Below are 23,974 nucleotides of genomic sequence, written 5' to 3' on the forward strand. Positions count from 1 at the left end.
ATGTTTCATCACAGCAATAGAAACGCCAACTAAGGCATCATCTGTTGGCTTAGAAAGGCCGTATGAGGGAAGTCAGTCCCATTGAGGTAACTAGACTGAGAAAGGGGCTATTTTATATTGAACGGTACAAACCCCACTGAGACATTTTATTCTTACTTAGCTTAGTGACATGTACACAGAGCTCAGATTGTCCCCAATGATCCTGTGTTACTGATCCAAGCTGGGTCTGCTCTGTGCCTCATTCTCAGAAACTCCAGGATACAAAAGGATACGAAGTTCTGAGGTGAGCATTCCTCTTGCTTCTTCATGGATGCCTGCTGACCTCAATGAGCAAACACAGTGTGTCTTTCTTCTACACTCAGCCGACACACTCACCTCCATTGCTAAAAGTCTCCAGCAGAATGCTCAAGGAGTGCTTTTCCAATGTTTGAATGACCTTCCTGACAGTACTTCTCACAGAAACGAGTTTTTAAAGACTTCTTTGTGAGCAATTGTATTCCAGTTAACGTTCCATCTATTTACCTGTTTGCCTTTTGAAGAACGCCAAATAGACTGCTCAATGAGGTGTCGTTCTGAAACACATCTGGTAAGCTCGACAGAAGTTGCCACACTTCTCTTTGCTGCTGCACTTGAGAGAAAAAGGACAGCACCTGGACAAGTCCCCGGAACACCCTCTTCTGATTGTCGGGGTCACTTGACATCTTCAAAAGCCAAACCACAGAGGAAAAAGATATGTTAGCATTTGTAATCGCATGGTTTACTGTCTTCTGAAAGATTAAAAAAAAAAAAACAGATTTTTCACATTCACGCTGTTTTCAAATCTTCACTCTGTTTGAAGCCATCTCTTTCTTGGAAAAACTGTGAACATCTCCCAAAATCATTGGATAATTTTTTCCCCTTTAGAGTCCCAGATATTAGCATATTTTAAGTTTGATTAACAAAATCGTATTGTTATAAAAATGGTCTAAGTGAGATATTAAGAAATTAAAGCTAACTTAATTAAAAAGAAAATGAACACGTTAATTTCTGAGTATTTTTCTTCTTTTATTTTATTGGTTCTTCGGGAATGTAATACAATGTGTTTTGCTTGTACTCATCCACTACCCCCCCCACACACCCACTTCCCTACCTAACCAACTTTGTGTCATCCTCTTTTTTTGTTTTCTTGCCCATCAAGTCCAACTTGTTCATACATTCCCTGATGAGCAGTTTCCCTCTGGAGTGTGGTCACCTTATCAGGAGCTACACTCTCAAAGAAAACTGACTCTTGCCCAGAATCTCTCAGTTGTCAATACCTCCTTGACTAGCACTGAGACACCATGATCACCTCTCCACTTCATACTGGGATGTAGTCTAACTTGAGCTTGTACAGGTCTTACGCATGCTTCCACAATCACCATGAATTCATATGTACAGCCTCTTTTATGTCCACAGGACCCCGAGTAGTGTTGTTTATTTTTTCCTTATAAAATTTCCTGGTAGCTGTAGCCGTATTATTCCCATATCTTCTACTAACTAAGATGCCTATTTTTGGTGGATTTTCATTAAAACTAATGTGTGTGGGAAAATGTCAGAAATATTTTATAGATATATTCATGTAGAAATATATTTACCAAAGTGCTTACTACCAGAGCTGTACATAATAGAATAAGGTGTTTCTAGATTCTGTTGCAAAGCTATGGACATTAGTTATAATGAACCCTTTACCTGATCACCACACTATCAATGATTGTACTTTATCAAAAAAACAGAAAAAATATGGCTTTTGGATCACATGATCCAGGTAATGTCTTCATAAATATTTCTTCATTACGTTCTCAACAAAAGCAATTCTGTTCATAACCCCATCCATACCAGTCAGGATGAACCTCCCATCTGTCTTAATTCGATTGGTTTTGAACAGTATATTTTTGGCAGACATGATCGAAGAATTTAAGTGAGGAAGTGTTTGTTTGTTTGTTTGTTTGTTTGTTTGTTGTTTTTGGTTCTTTTAGTACTGGGAGTTTGAACAAACCTTCTTCTCCTGAGATACATCTCCAGTCCTCTTACAATTCAAGGATGGGAGAGTTTCATATAATATTTGAGCTATTACAATGGTGTCCTTAACCTGGCCCTTTTGAAAACCACATTACTAAAAGATACAATTTAAAAAAATTAAAAGTCACTTTCAGTTTAATTTAAAGAACCAAGAGGGAAATGTTTAAATAGGCATGCTTTATTTATTCCTGTCTATAAAATTTGAGAATAATTCTGAATTTTTTCATACTTTTGCTACCTGTAGATTTCATTAAACTTAGCCTATCAGTGTTTTGATTTTAGCACCACAACTTAAGACTAGTATACACATATGTCATGGGCACTTTTATCAGAACAGAATTGGCTCTGATATGTAAGATTTGAGGAGCAAGGATAAATGATTCCATCAAAAGTCACCAAATGAAGTTTGATGTCGTGAGAAAAATAAAAAGACATCACCCATTTTTCTAACTTCGACAAGAATATGAGTCTTACAGTTGAATTATTAAACTTGCATTCTGTCCTATGTAACCATACTCCCAGGTCTCAGGGAACACACTCATTATTCAATAGAGAGCCAAGCCGTATTTCATCTGAGGTGTGTATGTACATTAGCCATATGAAATATTTCAAATTCAACATCAAATCATTTCAGTCCTGCATATCTTAATGATAAATATCCGGTACTTAACATCAAATCCTGGGTGTAAATGTTTATGTGTGAAGAAATTATGCTGAAGGTCTACAAATATTCCAATCAATATTTCCTAGTCTAAGTGGGCTGCAGAGTTGCTTAGTGACTCAGAGTGAGTAGTTTGGAGACCCAGAGAATTATGCATAAGATTTTGAATATATACAAACACATGTGTGTGTGCATATGTATAGATAGATAGAAATAGATAGATAGAGATATATAATCTGCACTCACCTGAGAGACTTGATATTTTAGTTCCTGGAGTGAAGACTCTAAAAGTGTCATGTTTGAAAGGCAAAATTTGTTGAAAACGTTTTTTCCTAGGGTGACCCAAGAGAAGGCATAGTCCGCAGTGTACCCAGGGTAGCTCTCACACAGCTCTCTTCGTATGTCTTCCGGAGTTGAATTTTGCTTCAGCAGCTAAAAGTATGTGAGAGAATTGGGGGGGGGGTGATATTAGAAAACATAAATAGGAAAAGATTTTCATCTTTAAGGTCACTGGCCTGTCTTCCCAACAGCGATCCTTAAAGTTCTGCCTTTTGAAACAATAACACACAATTGTGCCTGTGTGGAGCTGCAGAGGAAGAGTACGCATGAAGGTATACACTCTTGCCCTGGTTTTATTCGAATGGTTCATATTTCATTTATATAGCTGAATCTACTGCTTATGTTTGACCACAGAACATAAATGCACCCAATGTTTTCTGGCAAAATCCTTGTGAAGAAAAAACATATTAATTTTTCCTGCGTTTTGTGTGGCATAAGCTCAAGTGTGTTCACTCTGTGTTGTTTCTTATAAAATTGGTCATAGTCTTTCTTAGGACCGAAAGTGGGCAGATGGCTTACATTTCCTTTCAATTTCATGTGCAGAAAGATAAAAAAGGAAAAATATGAAAATGTTATTCAAATAGATAAGTCAAGCTAATTACAGCAAGCAATAATGGGAAATAACTTTCCTAATGGAATCATTGTAACTGGCCAATGGTTTCCATAGTACAGAAGAACCACAGAAACACTCCTCTAGCCACGATATTGATCACCATAATAGTTTATGTGTTTGCAATGTTAATTGCATTTAACTGTAATACTCAAGGGTTTCCTTCAAGTAGCTAACTCATATGACCCTATGAGGTAATGGCTAACTCCATTCTCCCCTTAAGTTTACATCATGAAATTTATACTCTCTTCCCCAGCAACTTAACTTCTAAGCATAATGGAACAAGACAGGATCCACTTATCTGGGCAGCATTGGAAGTGCTAGGTTTTCTGGTCATTCATCCACAGCCCTGATCTAACATTACATATAAACTCACCCTGAAGTGATTTCTCTACTCATTCCTGCAAGGGTTGCAGAAAGCAGCAAAGAAAAAGAAAGGAATTAGAGAGATTGCTGACACAGGCATCAATATGTCATCCTAATTCTTACATCCTTGCCTTGTTCCAACTACTCGAAAAATATGTGTCCATATATACAAAATTCACTTGGGGCTTCCATCTCTGGAATATGCGGCTTTGTGTTGTCTCACAAAATTCTAAACTCTTATCCCATATGAAACAGAGACCTTGGAAGTTCCAATAGAGTGAAGCAGTAATTTTGAGAACAGTGTTTCTATTCTATTCATTACAGAAATTGTCTGATCCAATACAAACTCCTAAGAAGCAAGAAGAAAACATAAATGGAATAGTACAGATTTTCCTTGTGACCCAGTAAGGGGAGGACTTAGGCTGGAACTAATTGGAAATGCTTAGGAACTCCAAGTCACCAAGGGAGCCTTGGCAATCATGAATGTGACAGAATATCAATGTTCAATGTCTAGAATACACATACTATAATGTCTAGATTATATATAATATAGTAAGAAAGTCTTCTATCACAACCAGCACAGGAAAGGTCTGCAGAATTATTGATTATGGTGTCTTTCCATAAAATCATTTATTGTGCTATTTCTGCTTATTTATATGATTTGGTTTGATAGGAAATGACTCAGTTCAATGAGATGCCTCTGTTACATACAATGTTAAACCAAGAGTCAGTAATAAACTCACAGTGAGCATTAGTGGTTAGGATTACTGGAATGGGGATAAATGTCAGGGGCATGTCTTATGATACAAATGGGAGAAATGCCTGCTACCTAGATAAAGTGTGTGAGAGAGAAACAGGGAGAGAAGACGAGATGGGGAGAGAAAAGCAAGATGATGCAGGTAAGCCATATTTAATCCAAAATAGTATCAATATATGTTCCAAGGTGGCTGGAAGATATCAAGAAATAGAGAATGTAGTTACCTGCAGACTGTTGTTCTTTAAAGCCATTCAAATCCATCTTCTATACACACACATACTCAGAGAGAGAGAGAGACAGAGGCAGAGACAGAGACAGAGACCAGAGAAAAGAGAGCTTATAGCCTGCCAGCTCATACCTCTTATAAAAGTGTGTTTATTATCTTTAAATCTGAGCAATCATAAAATAGTTTATGTCTGGGAAACAGAAAACTCCATAGGTAAACTCTCTACCATATGCTAAGGAAAAAAAATATTTCAAGGACAAAAAAATATTTCTACTTAGTGGGGATTTCTGTAGCTCTAATTTGCCCAAAGGTATTAGTGTGGATGAAGCATCAGATGCAGTTTTACAGCTTCATTTTTTATTTCCTTGCTTCATAAAATTGAAAGATCACATCAAATACTACATGATTTCTTAGTAAGTCAAAACTGTAAGTTCAATTAAGGGACTTACCAGGGCAGTAAATAAATGCCCAAGGCCTTAAGGAATTTGCAATGAATTAAAATTAAGCTATGATTGGAAAGTGTCCAAGAAAAGAACCTGCCTGAGATAGTACTTAAATTGGAGATATTCTGTAAACCTCTTCCTGCTTGGGAGATACCTCCACCAATATAAAATATGTTTGTCCATTGCAAAAATAAATGAAGTTACCTTTTCCAAACCAAGGATGCGTGTAAGCAATTGGCTACCATTGAAATTTTCTGTGCCTGTTCCTTCCAAATCATAGCTCGGTCTTGGAGGTACTGTGGCTGTGATAGAAGGAAGAAATTTAAATACACACATACACATATGCTTGCAACTGGGCACAGTCACATAAGATTGCATAGCTATGCTCTGTAACCTCATGTGCCCCACAGCAAGAATGTGCTCACATATGACTCTCCCATGAACATTTCATGGTGGCAAAATGGCAGATTTTCTAAGTTTTTCTTTCCTCATAAAATTGTCATGGTTTCAGTCCGCTCTTCTATTTCCACAAACACACACAAACATTTTGATAGCATTTGCATTCATTCCAGTTTCTGCCATTAAACTTCCTCACCAGTGTTATGGCCCAATAAACAGAATCATTTCTGTGTGGGCTTAGAGGATTGAGGTGCCATGACCAGCTTCATAGATCCATCATCTCCAACATCTGTTCCAAGGACCAACCAGTGCACATCTGGTGATAATGGTCTTTCTTTTTAATGATCCAACTGGGATGCTGAAATCTGCTTAGTATCATAAATCCCTCCTCCCCAAAGTGGTTCCTGAATGATACTTTCGATCAAATAGATAGGATGAAGCAATTCGTTTAGACTATAATATATTCTAACTAAGAAGTTCCCAAAGTGGCTTTGTCTAAATCGACTTATAATGTGGTATAGTTTTCTGAGTATAGAGTATTAACTACGTAGTGTAGATTCATATCTACACCATGAATATCTAGAAAGCAAGCATGTTCATTTTTATAAATATTGGGCATAAGTATTCGTTATCTTCACAACAGAAAGTATCAGCATTTAAAGATACCAGTTGCATATTTCAGGAGGACCTTTATTTTAGTGCCTATAGGGTTGAATAAGTTACCATGTGATTTCTCTAGACTCGGGCAATCTATTTATTAAATAACTATCCAGGAGCAGCTGCATGATCTGTAGATACTGAGCAGAACAGAGCTCACTAGACTGTGAGACTGATATTACTTCTGCTGTGCCTAAACCTACTCAAGCAGATCACCACAGATCAGTCATCATAACATTATTCACTCCTGAGACGATTGCCCAATGTATTGCCTATCATAGATGTAAATATTCTATTAATGTGATCCTTCTTTGCCCCCAAAGGAGCAGCCAAATTCCAACACGCCAGGAACTTTGTTCTGTTCCCTAGTGTGTGCCCAGTCCCTAATGTACCAAGTAGGAGATAGCATACACCTAATTCATATTTGCCAATAGAATGTAAAACAGTCCTCTCGGTTGAGGGTTTGGGGTTCTAATTAGTGTTTCTTCAAGGCATCAGCATCACTTATGTAAAAAGTTAGAAATTTGTGGTTTTACAAAGCAACTGATGAATTTCAAGGCTCACACAAATTTGAAGGGTTCTGGCTTTATATGAAGCACGCTCAAATTGAAGACTTTGAAACCTGGCATGAAGGGGTAGAAAGAAGCCTACAGCTCAAAGATGACTGGACATCATCTGTCAAATACCTATTGCTCTTATGATCTAGTGCTTAAGCTCACTGGGCTTCATGATCTTCTCCTGTTAAAATGAAAGTTTTGACAAATCTGTGAAGTATTTGACGATCATTTTTGTTGATGGAAATTCCATCCACTACAGTTCTATTTATTTTGCAGGTGAAGTCCTGACTCAACTCTGGGACTTGATGCAATTCTCAATATCTAGGTGTTCCTTCCTATAGAGCGTTTCAGTCAGAACTTAATTTCTACTTGTTCTGAAGAAAGAATTCTGCACAACCATACTGCCACATTCAGGCAACCATGGGGAATCCTGGGGTCCTTTAGGGGCAATCTAAGCACTCCATTTTTATTTGAAAATCTGAAATTGAAACCTTTTAAAGAGTATCCCTTTTGCTGACTGTTCCAAAAATCTATTCGAAGCCTTACAAGAGAGAGCTGGCTTACCCAATGATGTGTGACTTCTTTCTGGAACTTGGGTGCTCCGGAGTGATAAATTGCTGTCCCTCTTCGGGTTGGATGGCTTTTTCAGAATTTCGCTAGAGAAGAAAAAGCAAGAACTCTCTGACTTTGTCCACATTAATTTCAGTTAACTAAAGCAATGTATTATGCAGAAGGTTCAGGGCTCCAAGGACTTGCAAATTTCTCACCTATTTTCTAGAATATTAAAGGATGGGGTCACTTAACCAATGTACCAATGAGCAGATAAGGTTTCCTGCCTGGTAAACTTTTAGTCTTTGATAATGGACTAGATGAGACTTTAAATTAGTCATTAGTATTATATTCTTGTAAAAAGAACTTACTTGAATAAAGCATTGCAGGCAAACACTGAAAGTATTTATGATATTCTTTTTCTTATTCAAAAGATGGCAGGTCCCAAGTACAGAAGTCATGGTTTGAAGACAGAAACAAGGCCTTATTGTTTGTCACATATTTAAAAAAAAAAAGTCTACTGCATTTAATTATGGATGGCGTTTTGATTCAAAGGAGACTAGTACTTACAGACAGATTCAAGGAAAAAAAAGAATAAACATTTGGTAAGTATCTAGTATGTGCCAGGAGCACAGTGGGACCGATGCCCATATAGGTGGTGCTAGGTATAAACAGATAACATTAAGCGACATTTCTAATTCCACCAAATATGTCAGTGTGGTGACAAATGCATTATGAGGCCAGCTATTCCCATGTCACATAGCCATGCTAGCTTGGAAATATTATTGAATTTTCTCAACTTTAGTAGCCACCATTTTAAGAATGCACTTCCTATATTTATGACTAGTACTGAAATGCAAACACACACACACACACACACACACACACACACACACGAGAGAGAGAGAGAGAGAGAGAGAGACAGAGAGACAGAGAGAGAGACAGAGNGAGAGAGAGAGAGAGAGAGAGAGACAGAGAGACAGAGAGAGAGACAGAGACAGGGAGAGGGAGAGGGAAAGAGAGAGAGAGAGAGAGAGAGAGCAAATAAACATATTTTCTTCCATTTTTTCAGTATTGAGGATTGAATTTAGGACTTCATGTGCACCAGGCCAGAACTTGACCAGTGAGACATAATGGCCAATTCCAAAATGGAAGCAATGATATTTTCCTGAAAATTAGATACAACTAAAAACAAGCACTTAAAACAGATGTGTCTCTTCCAAAAACAGAATACCTCAACGGAAATCATTTTCAGAATTCTGGGAAGTTGGTGAATTGTATGTGGTTGTTTATGAAGTGCACAATTAAGATACATAAAGATGGCAAGAAATTCTACTTATAATTGCATTTCAGCCAGACTCCTGCTTTATAAGGCAGATCTTAGCAATTTCTAATTGGGAAGCTGTGTTCAGTGGTGGGTTTTGTTTTGGTGTCTTCTTTTTATAAAAATGGTAAGAAGAGGTAACATTTGTTTCCAGTCCCCAGTGTTTTTCCAATATTCTCCTTAAAATGTACTGGTTGCTCCAAAAGTTCTGCATTCTTAATGCACACTTGAATTATTCATGGCCATGACTATATTCCCCTAAATCTTTTTACATTCCTTATGCTGACTATTTGGATGGAAAAGCCATTCAGATGAAAATAAGAACTGACCTGATCCTTCCCCTTCTCTCTCTCTCTCAAAAAAAAAGAAGTGTTAGAAAGTTGGAGAAAGTTGGGTTTATTTCACTTTTTTTCCTTGACTTTTTTTTCTCCAGTCCAGCTTGTAACTCTATAAGGAAGACCACTGAATATCAACACATTTTTAAAATAAAGAAAAAATAAAAACAACAAAAACACCCTACCTTCATAAAAATTTTAAGGACCAGGGACAGGAAAAACAATCTGAGGAGACTGAAGAAGATCAAAATAGCAAAGGAGAGCCAAGGGCAGAATAACAAACAGGAGGAAAGAGGGAGAAAGAGGTGGGCAGTGGGGAACTGTGGTCTTGGGGAAGCAAGGCTACTTCTGCCACACAGAGCCAGGCTACTCAGCTTGTCTTGTCACTTAACAGCCCTGACCTGACTCCTGCCAAGATGACAGCTCCTTCCATGCCTGGCCATCAGTGAAGTTCTGGTTCCAGACAAAGAGCTATGGAGGTTCCGGTTCTGGGAGAATTCTCCCTAAACCAGAAAGTACCATGCCCACCATGCCCACTTCCTTCTGAGAGGCTGGGCTGTGGCAGCACAGAGTTAGAATATTGTATGTACCCTCCTGTTTGTCCTCTGGAAAAATCGCCCAGTTTTATTTCATATAGATATTATAAGTTGAAATACAACTTCTGTCAAAGGTCATTTTGTTACCCCTCTCAGAAAACACAAAAAGGGGTAGAAATGAAGCCAGCTTTCCTGAGTGGCATGCTCTGAGCTTTCTAATGGGCACAATTAGAGAGCATCAGGAGAGGAACATTGCCCTGTTACTTCCATAATTGATTCCTGCATTTTTAAATGGCATAACTTCTGCATTTTAGGCTGTGACACCTTGGATACCAGGGAGCAAGCATCATGACACATTCACCTCTTCATTTTAGGATCTAATGCAGCCCACCTAGCCCTGGACCATTCGATCCAATGGCTGATTTAATAAAGAGACAGTCGTGCTGGGATGTGGATAACACACATTGATTGGAGTTGGGGAAACTAGAAATCTCAGTACTGTTTCTTCCTAAAGGGTTCTCGGATATTGTTTCCCTCATCTGTATGTTAGGGACATGAACTAACTTGAAACAGGTAAACTAAGCATCCATGTGGGACCGCTCACCATAGGCATGTTCAAGTCTGCAGGCATGCTTGCAGAAGGTAACACCCAGCAGTGGCATTGCAGACCTAGACACGTAATGGCACCCCTCCCTAGCCCTGCTCACCATTAGCTAACCAACATGTATTAAGTTCTGTTCTGTATCATCACAATGAGCAAATCAAATAGGAAAATCAAGAGTTTTGATCCGATCATGAGAAGAGGAGCTAAGCAAAAAACAAATACAGAGGACCATAAAAAAATATGATGGGGCCACTAAATTGGAGCTATTATTGGTCATATTTGTAGAGCATAGCCGTTAGATTCACAACCTTAATATGAGCCCTTGTTACCTGATTTTTTCCTTCATTGTCCCACTACCCTACTCCCTAAGCCATGCCTAAGAATGCCTTACTTGCTTCTCTCAGAGGGTATTTAACAACACAGTGTCTACAGACATAGTCATTTGTCACTACCTCAGACAGGATACACTTGGTATTTAGTAGGCAGAGGCTAGTGATGATGCTATACCCTCCAACACACTGCACAACAATGAATTGTCTGTTCCAAGTATCCCCTGTACCAAAGCTGAAAAAGGCTGCAGGAGTCTGACAGCTGGGTGTGATCTCATGTGGATAACGCATGCCCATTCACACTTACAGGACACCAACTTAGGAGGCTTAAAGTTCCTATTCAGGAGCTCTGAATAGCTGTAATGAACTCATTTGACATCCATCTCATATGGGATAGCTCTGGGAGTAGATGAACGCATTATGCAAAATGTAGATGGCCTCTGAATTTGACACATAGGGCCATGTGATTCGAGAAAAATTATCCTTGGAAGTGAGTCAACAATGTCTGACACACATTAGCAAGTGATCCATAGCATTATTTAACGGACCTTCATTGGTCTAAGATGTGTGTATGCATACCATAGAGTTGATTGAGGACCTTTCTTCTAACATACCAGAGATGAGGGCTTTGCCTCAGTGGCATTTATGAAGATCTCTTTGGAGCAGAATTCAATAAAGAAACATGTTTTGTATTAAAATTTCCACTCAGTTATGATGAAAACTTAACCCAGAATAGACTTGACTTCTCAGATATGTCTACCAAGAGCTACATTTGGGAAATGTCACATTTATCTATATATGTCATCATAATAGGATTTCTGCACTTGTACCGAGTGTCAGTGTTTCCTGTGAGAGAGAACGACTACCTGGATAGGTAATGTCTGTGTGCCACAGTGAAGTCTGTCTATAAAAAGCCCTCTTACTAGGAAAGACATATGGCCCATCCTAGAAAGAAGCATCTGACATTCTTTTTTTATCTCTAAGGGTTAGTTAAAATTTTGTAAGTTATTTTTTACTTCTCCTAGGAATCATAATCATATGTAGTGACATCTGGAAGGAAAATGTGCTGTAAGGCTGCATCTGATCCCAGTTCCGCATGTCATTCATCATTGACTTAACAACAGATAGACTCAGGACACTATGGTGGCCATGGAGTCATCCACGCTTACTTGATACAGTTGGTCTTCCTGGGTATCCCTGAGCTGAAGCCAGTCACATAAAATGTTAATTGATTTAACTATCTCTCTGATTTTACTCTGACCTTCATTCTTCAAGGGTCGACCACCACTTCAGATATAATACCTGCCTGTCCCTTTCTAAACCATTCTCATTTATATCACCCAGATATAATCAAGATTTATATATTCCTTAATATGTTGACCTATCCTAGGGTTTTAATAATCATTGGAAGGCCTTTGGGTTTATATTATCTAACTAGAACAAGTATATGTCTAAAAGTTTTTCAAGGTCCTGTGTTGAGTGGATGAGGAAGGCTGTTAGAGAAGACAAGTGTTAGGAATGTGGGAATAGAGAGGAAGAGGCAGCACCAGTGACTTTTCAATGACAATGTGCAGTTACGCTCTACACAGACACAGAATAGATGCAGCAACACTGAGGAAATTCATGAAAATCACAGATGTCCTTCAACAGAGGAATGGATACAGAAAATGGGGTATATTTACACAATGGAGTACTACTCAGCCATTAAAAAATGATGAATTCATGAAATTCTTAGGCAAATAGATAGAACTAGAAAATATCATCCTGAGTGAGGTAACCTGGTCACAAAAGAACACACATGGTATGCACTCACTGATAAGTGGATATTAGCCCAAAAGCTCCAAATAACCAGGATACAATTCACAGACCACATGAAGCTCAATAAGAAGGATAACCAACAATGTAGGAGTGTTCCTCTTTCTCCACATCCTCGCCAGCATCTGCTGTCACCTGAATTTTTCATCTTAGCCATTCTGACTGGTGTGAGGTGGAATCTCAGGGTTGTTTTGATTTGCATTTCCCTGATGATTAAGGATGTTGAACATTTTTTCAGGTGCTTCCCTGCCATTCGGTATTCCTCAGGTGAGAATTCTTTGTTCAGTTCTGAGCCCCATTTTTAATGGGGTTATTTGATTTTCTGGAGTCCACCTTCTTGAGTTCTTTATATATATTGGATATTAGTCCCCTATCTGATTTAGGATAGGTAAAGATCCTTTCCCAATCTGTTGGTGGTCTTTTTGTCTTATTGACGGTGTCTTTTGCCTTGCAGAAGCTTTGCAGTTTCATGAGGTCCCATTTGTCAATTCTCGATCTTACAGCACAAGCCATTGCTGTTCTATTCAGGAATCTTTTCCCTGTGCCCATATCTTCAAGGTTTTTCCCCACTTTCTCCTCTATAAGTTTCAGTGTCTCTGGTTTTATGTGAAGTTCCTTGATCCACTTAGATTTGACCTTAGTACAAGGAGATAGGAATGGATCGATTCACATTCTTTTACATTGTTGGTGGGATTGCAAGCTTGTACAACCACTCTGGAAATCAGTCTGGCGGTTCCTTAGAAAATTGGACATAGTACTACCGGAGGATCCAGCAATACCTCTCCTGGGCATATATCCAGAAGATGTCCCAACTGGTAAGAAGGACAAATGCTCCACTATGTTCATAGCAGCCTTATTTATAATAGCCAGAAGCTGGAAAGAACCCAGATGCCCCTCAACAGAGGAATGGATACAGAAAATGTGGTACATTTACACAATTGAGTACTACTCAGCTATTAAAAAGAATGAATTTATGAAATTCCTAGGCAAATGGATGGACCTGGAGGGCATCATCCTGAGTGAGGTAACCCAATCACAAAGAAACTCACACAATATGTACTCACTGATAAGTGGATATTAGCCCAAAACTTAGGATACCCAAGATATAAGATACAGTTTGCTAAACACATGAAACTCAAGAAGAATGAAGACTGAAGTGTGGACGCTATGCCCCTCCTTAGAATTGGGAACAGAACACCCATGGAAGGAGTTACAGAGACAAAGTTTGGAGCTGTGACGAAAGGATAGACCATCTAGAGACTGCCATATCCAGAGATCCATCCCATGATCAGCATCCAAATGCTGACACCATTGCATTCACTAGCAAGATTTTGCTGAAAGGACCCAGATATAGCTGTCTCTTGTGAGACTATGCCGGGGCCTGGCAAACACAGAAGTGGATGCTCACAGTCAGCTAGTGAATGGATCACAGGGCCCCCAATGGAGGAGCTGGAGAAATACCCAAGGAGCTGAAGGGATCCGCAACCCTATGGGTGGAACAACATTATGAACTAACCAGTACCCCAGAGCTCTTGACTCTAGCTAGCTGCATATGTATCAAAAGATGGCCTAGTCGGCCATCACTGGAAAGAGAGGCCCATTGGACATGCAAACTTTATATGCCCCAGTACAGGGGAACGTCAGGGCCAAAAAAAATGGGAATGGGTGGGAAGGGAAGTAGGGGAGAGGGTATGGGGGACTTTTGGGATAGCATTGGAAATGTAATTGAGGAAAAGATGTAATAAAAAAAATAGACACTCCAAAAAAAAAAAAAAAAGAAGGATAACCAAAGTGAGGGTGCTTCAGTGCTTCTTAGAAGGAGAACAAAATACACACAGGAGCAAATATGGAGATAAAGTATAGAGCAGAAACTAAAGGAAAGGCCACCCAGAGACTGTCCCACCTGGGGATTCATCCCATATACAGTTACCAAACCCAGACACTATTGTGGATGCCAAGAAGTGCATGCTGAAAGGAGCCTGATATGGCTGTCTCCTGAGAGGTCCTGCCAGTGCCTTACAAATATAGAGGCAGATGTTAGCAGCCAACCATTGGACTGAGTGTGGGGTCCCTAATACAGGAGTTAGAGAAGGGACTGAAGGACTTGAAGGGGTTTGCAACCCCACAGGAAGAATAACAATATGAATTAACCAGATTCCCCCAGAAATCCAGGGACTAAGCCATCAAAAAAGGAGTACACATAGCTCCAGCTGCATATGTAGCAGAGGGTGGCCTTGTCATGCATCAATGGGAGGAGAGGTCCTTGGTCCTATGAAGGCTAGATAGATGCCCCAGTGTAGGGAAATTGAGGGCGGGAGGTGGGAGTGGGTGGGTGGGTGGAGGAACATCCTCAGAAGCAGGAGGAGGGATGATGGAATAGGGGGTTTCTGGGAGAGAGGGAAACTGGAAAAGGGGATAACATTTGAAATGTAAATAAAGAAAATATCCAATTTTTAAAAATATCCAATTTAAAAATTTCCTGTCTCTCCATGCTGATTAATCCATGCCGTCATCTATTTCTTTTTCCACTAAGTTCTAGGACTCTTTCTCTTTGGTTTATCCTAAACACATCTACTATTCTATCTAACACAGCCACACCTTCTATTCTTAGTGAAGGAGCCCTTGTTAGCACAATTTCACATGCACACACACACACATAGTGTGTGTGTGTGTGTGTGTGTGATATTAAAGCTTGAGCCAATCGCTTTGGCACATGCTAGGCAAGAATTGAGCTGCAGCCTCAGCACTCAAAGGCAGCCCCTGGAAGAACTCTCTTGCCATCTTCCTACCCAAATTTACTTCTACCCTAATGATACATCTAACAGCAAGATCCACAATGTTTTAAGAAAGCTGTGTGACTAGTCACCATTAATGTGTAATGTTCTGGGCATAGTGAGAGCCAAGAACAAATATTCATCACATTTACCATATTATGTGATCGTTTGACTGTTATTTTGTCTCTCTGCTTCTCCCTCCGAGGTTCTAAATTCTTGTTGAGCATGAAATGTGCATAATTCATCTCCGAATCTGCAGCAGCTTGCATCATCTGTAGTACGTTTTGTGGAGTCAATCTGGCTGAAAAACTGGTCTATGTGACAGCTAATGCATCTTTCCAGTTTGTTCTTAGAGAAATGAATTTTAACCTCTATTTTAACACCAATTCCACTTAAAATGACTATAGTTTAAAATTAAAACAACATAGGAACTATATATACATCCTATTTCATCTTTACAGTCAAACTGTCCTAACCTCCTTCCTCCTAATCTTGTTTCCAATGTTCTCCGATTCATCTCAAAACTCAGTTATATTTTCTGACACACACACACACACAAATTCAGGGATCTTCAAACAGGATCAAGGACATGAATTCACAAGCCTTGGTCATGGAAAAGTATGATCAAGGATAGGCATGAAATCTGTAGAGTCAGACGAACCTCTCCCCAGAGTCCCCAGCAATGATGAATCACTTCTTCAAATAATGACCCTGTGAGCTCTGAGGGGGTGATCTCTGCCCTTCACTGACTGTGTGAGCAATGGCATGGGCCAGAGGTTCCCATTGTGTGATGTATTCTTAGACATGCATAGGGAAGAAGTACAGGGGTAATCTCTGTGATGTCAAACTATCCATCGCTCTAGGGAACAAGAAAGCTGTGTATATATATATAACCATCCCTTTGCCAGACAGACGCTGAATTCAACATCTTTGTTGTTGTTGTCATTGCTGTATTTTCTTTTTTCCTTTCATTGTGAAGCTAATGCCTAGAGGAGTATGAACTTAATAACAGAAGTCTAGTGTCCAAATCAAAGTTGCATCATAACACCAGGCCACCGGCCAGGCAGCAATGACTGCAGCGTGATTGTATCTTTCATAAGAACATCTATTAAAGCCAGCATCTCGGACCTCTTTTGATGCCACCAAAGGTGTTTCTTTCCTCTCTCTGAGACCAGAAGAGGAAGACTGTTTGGTGTTTTAATGAGGCCTGCTGGTGAATCTTCCTTCACCAAAGAGAAGCAATTTGGGAGTTTATAGAGTAACCAGGTGCCAGTTTCATTGCAAGACTGTATAAAGCATAAAAGTTAATAGCATGCCGGGAAATATTATTAATACCATTTTATTATTGTACATAATTTCCTAAATTAAGCTCCAGTTAGTTCAGAAAATACTGAATGTGCAGCAATATGCAATGAAGTAGATAAATAACCTGGAGGTTAGAAAATCATTTTAAATAGCAAACACAAGCGATTGCATTTGACTCTCTACCCTAGGACATAGGAACATCCCCCTTTGGGGAAAAATGTATTACTTCCATGAGGCCCCTGTGACAGGTAGAAAATGCCATAAAGAAGAAAGTCTTAATAGGTCGGAAGGTAGGTAGATAGATAGATAGACAGACAGACAGACAGATAGACAGACAGATAGATAAACAGGTAGATGAATAAACATTAAATATCCCAATGTCTTCTCTAATGCTCAGGTTGTAAAACATCCATTTCAAGCAACTGTCCCTCACATGGCTTCCTTTTTATCAATGAAGATTGCATTCTTCCTTAAGTGTGGAGAAGGTATTCCTTAGGTATTTTCTTAAGCCTTTTCAAGGAACAGAAGGATTTTGTCTTCTCTATCTCTGAGTCATTGGGAATGGTGTCTGGCCTGCGGAAGTATCGACATGATTTGTTGAAAAGCAATAAAACGCATGAGAATTACCAACCCAAATGCAACAATTGCACCTTCTGAGTTGGTTCTCATGATAATTCTTGACATGTTTACAGTTTATGCTTAAAAGGTTGCAGTCTATCTTTCTGAAACTGTCAGTCATTTTATAGGATGATGGCCAAAACAATGCTGATACAATTCAAGGAGAAGTTGTGCTACATGCTAAGGAATTTAACATTCAAGTTTGAGAGCCATCTATCTCTAATCCTTTATTCAGTGACCCTTTTTAAAAATAAAAATCTGTAACTGTTATCTCACAGTTGAATTAAATTACAATATCGTTTACAGTTCTATTGACAAGGAGACTCCTGGGCATCTCTTTAAGATTAGATTTCCAGGGAGAAAAGCTGAGGTTGTAAATGATAAGGCTGTAATTGGTCTCTATTGTCTATCTTCATTCTTTAGCTGTTTCTCACATCATAAAACAGACCGTGAATTAACCCCATTTAAAGGTTTTTGTTTAATGCTGTATTTTAGGGGTCGAGGTTCTCTGTGTAGCCCTGGCTGTTGTAGAACTAGCTTTGACTGGCCTTGAACTTAGAGATCTACCTGCCTCTGCTTTCTGACTATTGGTACTAAAGGCGTGCACCACCACCACCTCCTGGCTGATGACTGTACTTTCAACGTTATCAGTTTGCATTTTGAGACCTTCAGCTTTCTTATTTGCACTTCCTGTTTTTCATTATAACTTGAAGGACCACATTTAGTAATATAAATGCATCATGATTCCTGGAGATGAGTCCCGACTCTTTATATCTGTGACTGAGTCTTAGGACTATGTGTAGAAAGGTACAGAGAATCTTTGAGGGAAGCAAAATAGAACCTCAGCCATTCATCTTAAGACAGAAAATCTGAGGGCCTTACCGACTCAGAATAAAAAGAATGTGCACAACCTTTCCTAATACTGGGACTTCGGTGTACACTCACTCCGCTCTTTCACAGTCCCAGCCACTCACACAGGAAATGAACGTCCACATGGATGGATAGACTGGTTGTTTCCCAGGGAAAGACAGTTGATCTCTCAGAAAATCCCAGCTTATCTAAAAAGCCCCGGCCCTATCTCCCCACCCCCTCCACCGTACCTTTCTTTAAATAGCGTTCCATCAATCCCCTTCCTGCGGAGCAGATCTCGTGGCCCATAGGGCGTGTCTTTACATTTAGAGTCTGTGTCACAGAGGAGGGTTTGTAGGAATGGGAAGAATCCAGCACTGGGAAGGTTTCGAGGTGCGAGGTAACCTGAAATTAAAAAATGAAGATGACGTCACCTGTGACAGCCGTTCCGTTCCTGGGGAGGGAGAGAAGAATAGTAACAGCTGCATTTGGTAAAATTTCATTTTGGGTAAGACTGTCTGGGACCTTAAAATTAGTCCCACCTGGGCAGATAACGCTAGCCTAGAGACTTTTCTCTTTACCTTGATTTTTCTAGACTTCCTAAAATGAATCAAAGGACTTAAAAATGCTTCTTGCCCCATGGGCTCCTCTACCTAGAGTTCATTCTAAAGAAACACTGTAAAAAAAGTTTTGCCTTATTTTTGACTATGTGTGTATATGTGTATGTGTGATGAAGGGTGCATGTATGAATGCAGATACCTGCAGCAAAAGAGGGTATTAGGAGCTGGACTCGGGGCAGTTGTGATCCACCCAGTGTGGGTGCTGGGAACACAATACAGGCCCAGAAAAGAACAGCAAGTGTTTATATTATAACCACTGAGTTGCTCCAGTCCCTCTAAAGTAATGCTGAAAGGTAGTTTTAAGAACACTTGTTAAGAGTGGTTTAAAAATAAATCTATATATCCATGTGATAAGAGATTATGTAACCATTAAGCCTGCCAATTCACATAGGGAATGTTTATAAAGTTTGCCAAAGGGAACAGCTTTTAAAAAACAAAAACAAACAAACAAACAAACAAAGATATACTTAAAGTAGTATAAACAGAATAGTCCAAATCCTTTAAAATACATAATCACATTTGTATTAAAAACCTGAAAGATCAGACCAAAAAAAAAGTGTATGGCCTTTTAAATTTGGGTAATACATTTCATGTGAATTTCTTTTCTTCTTTCTGGCTGTATACTAGCTTTCCCCACAATATATAAGTCTGATTTTGTAATCAAATGAATACAACCAACTTTGCAAAGGCTAAGAAATATTTCAGACTCCTCACACTTTGGCATTTTAATTATTATTTAAAAAGTGTTCTTTTGCTCCTTGTTTAAAACTCAATAGTAAAAATATCAGCAGAGTTAACAGGCAGCTTACAGGTGGGAGAAAAGCTTCTGTCAACTACACCTCAGGTAGGGGCTTAATATATAGGAGACATATAGTATTGCAAGAATTAAACACCAAAGCCATAAAACTGCCAACCAACAAATGACTAATGAAATGAAAAGATGACTCTTTAAAAAGCCCACAAATGGCTGGCAAACATTCAAATAAATATATGTATTCAATACTATGTATTGAATATTCCATATCCTTTAATGATCAAGGGATGCAGATTGAAACTCCTTTGTGACCATCTGTTACCCAAGTCAGAATGGCTGCTGTCAAGAAAACAAATGCGATCAAGTGCTAGAGAGTAAGTGGAAAAGAATGGCCCACCCACTGCTGGTGGACTACTCTGAACACAATGGCCATCAGTAGAGTCACCCAGCTATAGCGCTCTTGGGCATGTCCTCAAAGGACTGCATCATCCTACCACAGAGACACTTGTGCATGTGTGTACACACACACACACACACATATATATACATATATATATATATATACATATACAGATATACACATATATATGGGGTTATAAGAGCAGGTACACACCATGGAACTAGACAGAGACCATGAGAGTGAATCAAGTTTGTTGAGAGGGAGGGGCAAAAGGCACAGGCAACCTGAAAGTAAAAGTGAAGGTGGGGAGGCAGGGGACAAGGGGGCAGGGCACAGAAATAATAGAAATAAATTTCATTTGAAAAAAGTGTCAAACTGAAACCTAACTCTGTAAAATAATAAAAATAACAGTAAGTGGCGTGAATGAATACCCAAATTCCCACCCCCCCAAATTACTCATGCACCTCAATGGTGAAGGGCTGACTTTAACGATAGCTTTATGAAAAGTGCTGGCTGGCAAGGCAGTTGGCCAGCTGTAGAATATGAGGCTTTTTTCACACTTAGGCTTGATATTAAAACACTAGATGAGTCCTGTGGGAAAAGATGGGAGACGATGAACTTCAAAAAGACAGATGTTATAACTCTAAGGGAAATTCCAAACTGGAGGCTCAAAACAAAACCTTAATTTCCTCATGAATCTGGTTTAAAAGGGAGTCAGCGCAAGTCTAGTTTCATTTTAAAGAGAAAGAGACAAACTTAGCCGTGAATTCACCATGACCGTGCATTAACACAAGAGCAGAGAAGGAGATGTGAAGAAATGTGATCTAAATTACCTACAGACAGGCCAGTGGAAAGAAAGAACTGGAAACAAAGGAAGTGGGCATAGAATATTACCCAGAAGAAAAGCAAGAGGGTAAAGAAAAAGGTTTTAGGAAAAATGGTGTTGTTGACCTTGACGATGAAGAGGGCAGCTACCAGTCCAGGGGTGAGCTGCGTATAGAAGTCGGCAAAGGCCACAAAGCCAACTCTCACACAGAAAGTCTGAGAGACATGAAGACAAGGTGCTCACACCTTGACCTTGAGCACACTGAGATTCAGTTCTGAGACTTCTGATCTCCAGACATACAAAGTAATGCATTCTTATTGTTTTTAGGCAACTGACTTTGTAATGATTTACTAGCGCCTACAGAAAGAAATAATGCAGAAACAATCACCAATATTCTTCGAAACGAATTCGGGTAATTTCAAAAGCTTGGAAACACAGAAGAGATTCAAGAGAACTTAGGCCCACCTAATTACCCACTAGGACCATGTAAGCTGGCCCAGTTGGTGACACAAGAAAGATTCCTCCTGCTAAACCCAAGTGCAAACTAAAGGGGACCAACCATTTCTGTGTGTGTCTTCCATGGGAGACTAGCTATAAGAGATCAGTCAAGTAGACTCTTATCCTTTCATCCTTCTATAGCAAACTTCTGCCTCAGTGAATGTCACACAAGACAGGCACATGTCTATAGTACAAGTTCACTATGATGGTCATCTGCCAGCTACACATAGACGCCAGCTATAGCTGCTCATTTAAACTATAATCCTGCCAATGAGATTATCCCCACTTTATCTCAAGCATACATAGACACTGATTTGAAAGGAGAGGTAGGGACTGGAGAGATGGCTCAGTGATTAAGAGCATTGGCTGTTCTTCCGGAGGACCTGGGAGCAACTACTAGTGCCCACTTGTGAGACAACTCAGAAGTGTATGTAACTCTAGTTCCTGGGGATCCACTGCCTTGTTTTAGCATCTGTCGGCACTGCACACATGTGGTACACAGACACATACATGTATGCAAATATCTATATGCATAAAATAGATGTCATTTTACAAGGAAGGACTGTAGAAACACAACCAGAAGGTTCCATTGCTCTGCACCACTTCGTATTGCTGGGAGTGGGGCTGGGCTCTAACAGACAGAAGTACACAAAAGGCCATGCTACAGCCTGAAGAGAGGCAAAGAAGGAAAGATGCCATGGGAAGAAGGGAGCTTTGCATCCAACTTTACCTTATCTGGAGCTGATTTTAACTTGCGAATTACTTGAGAAGAATTGGAAACAATATAAACTCACAATAGTCATCAATGTCATAAAAAGAAAAAAAAAGGGGGGGGGCTTCCAGAGTATCAAAGGGAGAGGTGACAACATTGTGCCTAGATTTTTGATAAGTGATATTTAAGCTGTCATAATGGAACCATGCAATAAGTAATAGGCTTCCTTTTGCCCAAGCGCCTCACAGGTTTGTTCTGCCTGGAGTCCACACTTGACCTTCCTCTTTCAACTAAGGTCTGTGCACTCACCACAGTGAGGGGGCTGCTGCAGGAGCATGCCGGTGTCCTGTGTTCTCTGTGAGTCCTGCACCATGCATTTTGCCACTCATCCTAGGTTCACCACCATGATTTTGTTCCTCTTACACAATGTTTCATCAAGCATGGGAATTCTCTAAAGCTAACAAATGAGAATCAAGTAGATTTAAACTCCTGTTGCTTCCTTGTGAAAGGAAAATGGATTTTTCTGTCTTCTACCCATCTCAGTTACCTGCTCAAGGAAGTATCTACTCAGAGAAACTTGCCAGGAAACAGCCACAAGCTCTAAGGAGTGACTAATTTTAGCTTGAACTTATTTTGCTCTAAAGGTGTCTCTGTGGTGTTCAGATTCTAAAATAATGTTTTCCCTTTATATCCCTAAACGCCAGAGCAAAGGGGAAAAAAGAAATAGCTCCCTCTCTTTCACAAAACTTTTAAGACGCTTGCATAGTGTATCCTAATAATTGAATGACTGTGTTCTAGACCAAAGCTCAGGTTTAAGGAACAAATGGGAGAATGCCATGACTATAAACCAAACCACAACAAAACTTGCAGGTAAAATCAGATCTCAGGGGCTCAGGATGACAGGTAGGATAAGATCCTTGGTATCATGATACCCAAAGTTTCCACACTCAGGAAAACACCCATACCTCTCACGGGGAGAATAGCTACTGGAGGTCAAATTTGTTCCTAACCCAGTTTGGAAGAGGAGAAAGAAGGGTAGTAATGAAAATTCCAAGTCACCAGTGGCTCAGTTTCCCAGTATCACCAGGCAAAGATAGCAAGTGACCAACCATGGGTAGGAGAAGTTATTTCTTTAGAATGGAGAAAGTCTGCGATACTGACATGACCCCCACTGTAACATCAACACATTTTAGTTGTCTTGGGGAGCAGAATTAAAGCCAACAATAGGACAGCTTTAGAAATGAGTCTAACCTGAGTCAAATTCAGTAAAACTAAACTCACAAAAGGACACAGATCTAAGAGTTTTGAACAGCACATACTTTGTATAGTGATGCCAGTCCATATATCCATGCTCACTGACAGGAAAGAGCAAATTTTCCTGTCCCACTACACAAAAAGCCTTATTCAGAGTGTGATTCGTGAGACATGATGTGAAGATTAAAGTAACGGGTGGACCATAGCCTTGGCAGCATCACCTGGGACCAAGTTAGAAATGAAGTTTCAGAGAGTGAGACACCTGCTGTGCATGCATAAGATACCCAGAGTTCAGTTCACCCCATGGAATGGAGAGACATTAGTTATTTCAGCTCCCAACTTAGAGATTATTGAAAACTCTGAGGGAGTGGGGGAAGGGCTCAGCAATCTGTGCTTAGCACCACTTTATGTATTTCTGGCACATACTCTACAGAAGATTAGATGGCAGACCTTTACATAAGAGTCAGATAGGAAACATCTTTGCTCGGTAGACTGTACCAACAGCGTCACAGTTACTTAACTTGGCAACTTTTATTTTGAAAGAAGCCACAGACAATGTATGAACTTCCTTGTGTTCCAGCAAAACTTCACTTACAAAGGCAGGCAGTTGTCTGGATGTGGCCTGTGAATTGTAGTTTGCTGTGCTCTGGGAGGGTGAGCCTTCCTAATTCATATTCTCTCTCTCTCTCTCTCTCTCTCTCTCTCTCTCTCTCTCTTTTGCTCTTTCTCTCTCTCATTTGCTCTTGCTCTCATTTGCTCTTCCTTGTCTTCTCCTTCTTCCATCACTGTCTCTAATTTCCTTCAGAGTGCCCCCCCATGT

The 23,974-nt window shown here is 39.7% G+C and overlaps 1 protein-coding gene across 1 annotated transcript in view; it reads right to left on the reverse strand.

Moving 5' to 3' along the window:
• Positions 1-23,974, reverse strand: part of Abca12 (ATP binding cassette subfamily A member 12) — a 170,531-nt gene that overhangs the window by 102,614 nt on the left and 43,943 nt on the right. The window contains exons 3-7 of the mRNA XM_029475357.1: positions 18,342-18,495; positions 7,617-7,708; positions 5,644-5,741; positions 2,945-3,130; positions 523-701 (exon numbers count right to left, since the gene is read on the reverse strand). Of these exons, the coding sequence (XP_029331217.1) occupies positions 523-701; positions 2,945-3,130; positions 5,644-5,741; positions 7,617-7,708; positions 18,342-18,495 (709 nt within the window). The remainder of the gene's footprint in view (positions 1-522; positions 702-2,944; positions 3,131-5,643; positions 5,742-7,616; positions 7,709-18,341; positions 18,496-23,974) is intronic.

This window comes from Mus caroli, chromosome 1 (assembly GCF_900094665.2).
Source record: "Mus caroli chromosome 1, CAROLI_EIJ_v1.1, whole genome shotgun sequence".
NCBI lineage: Eukaryota > Metazoa > Chordata > Mammalia > Rodentia > Muridae > Mus > Mus caroli.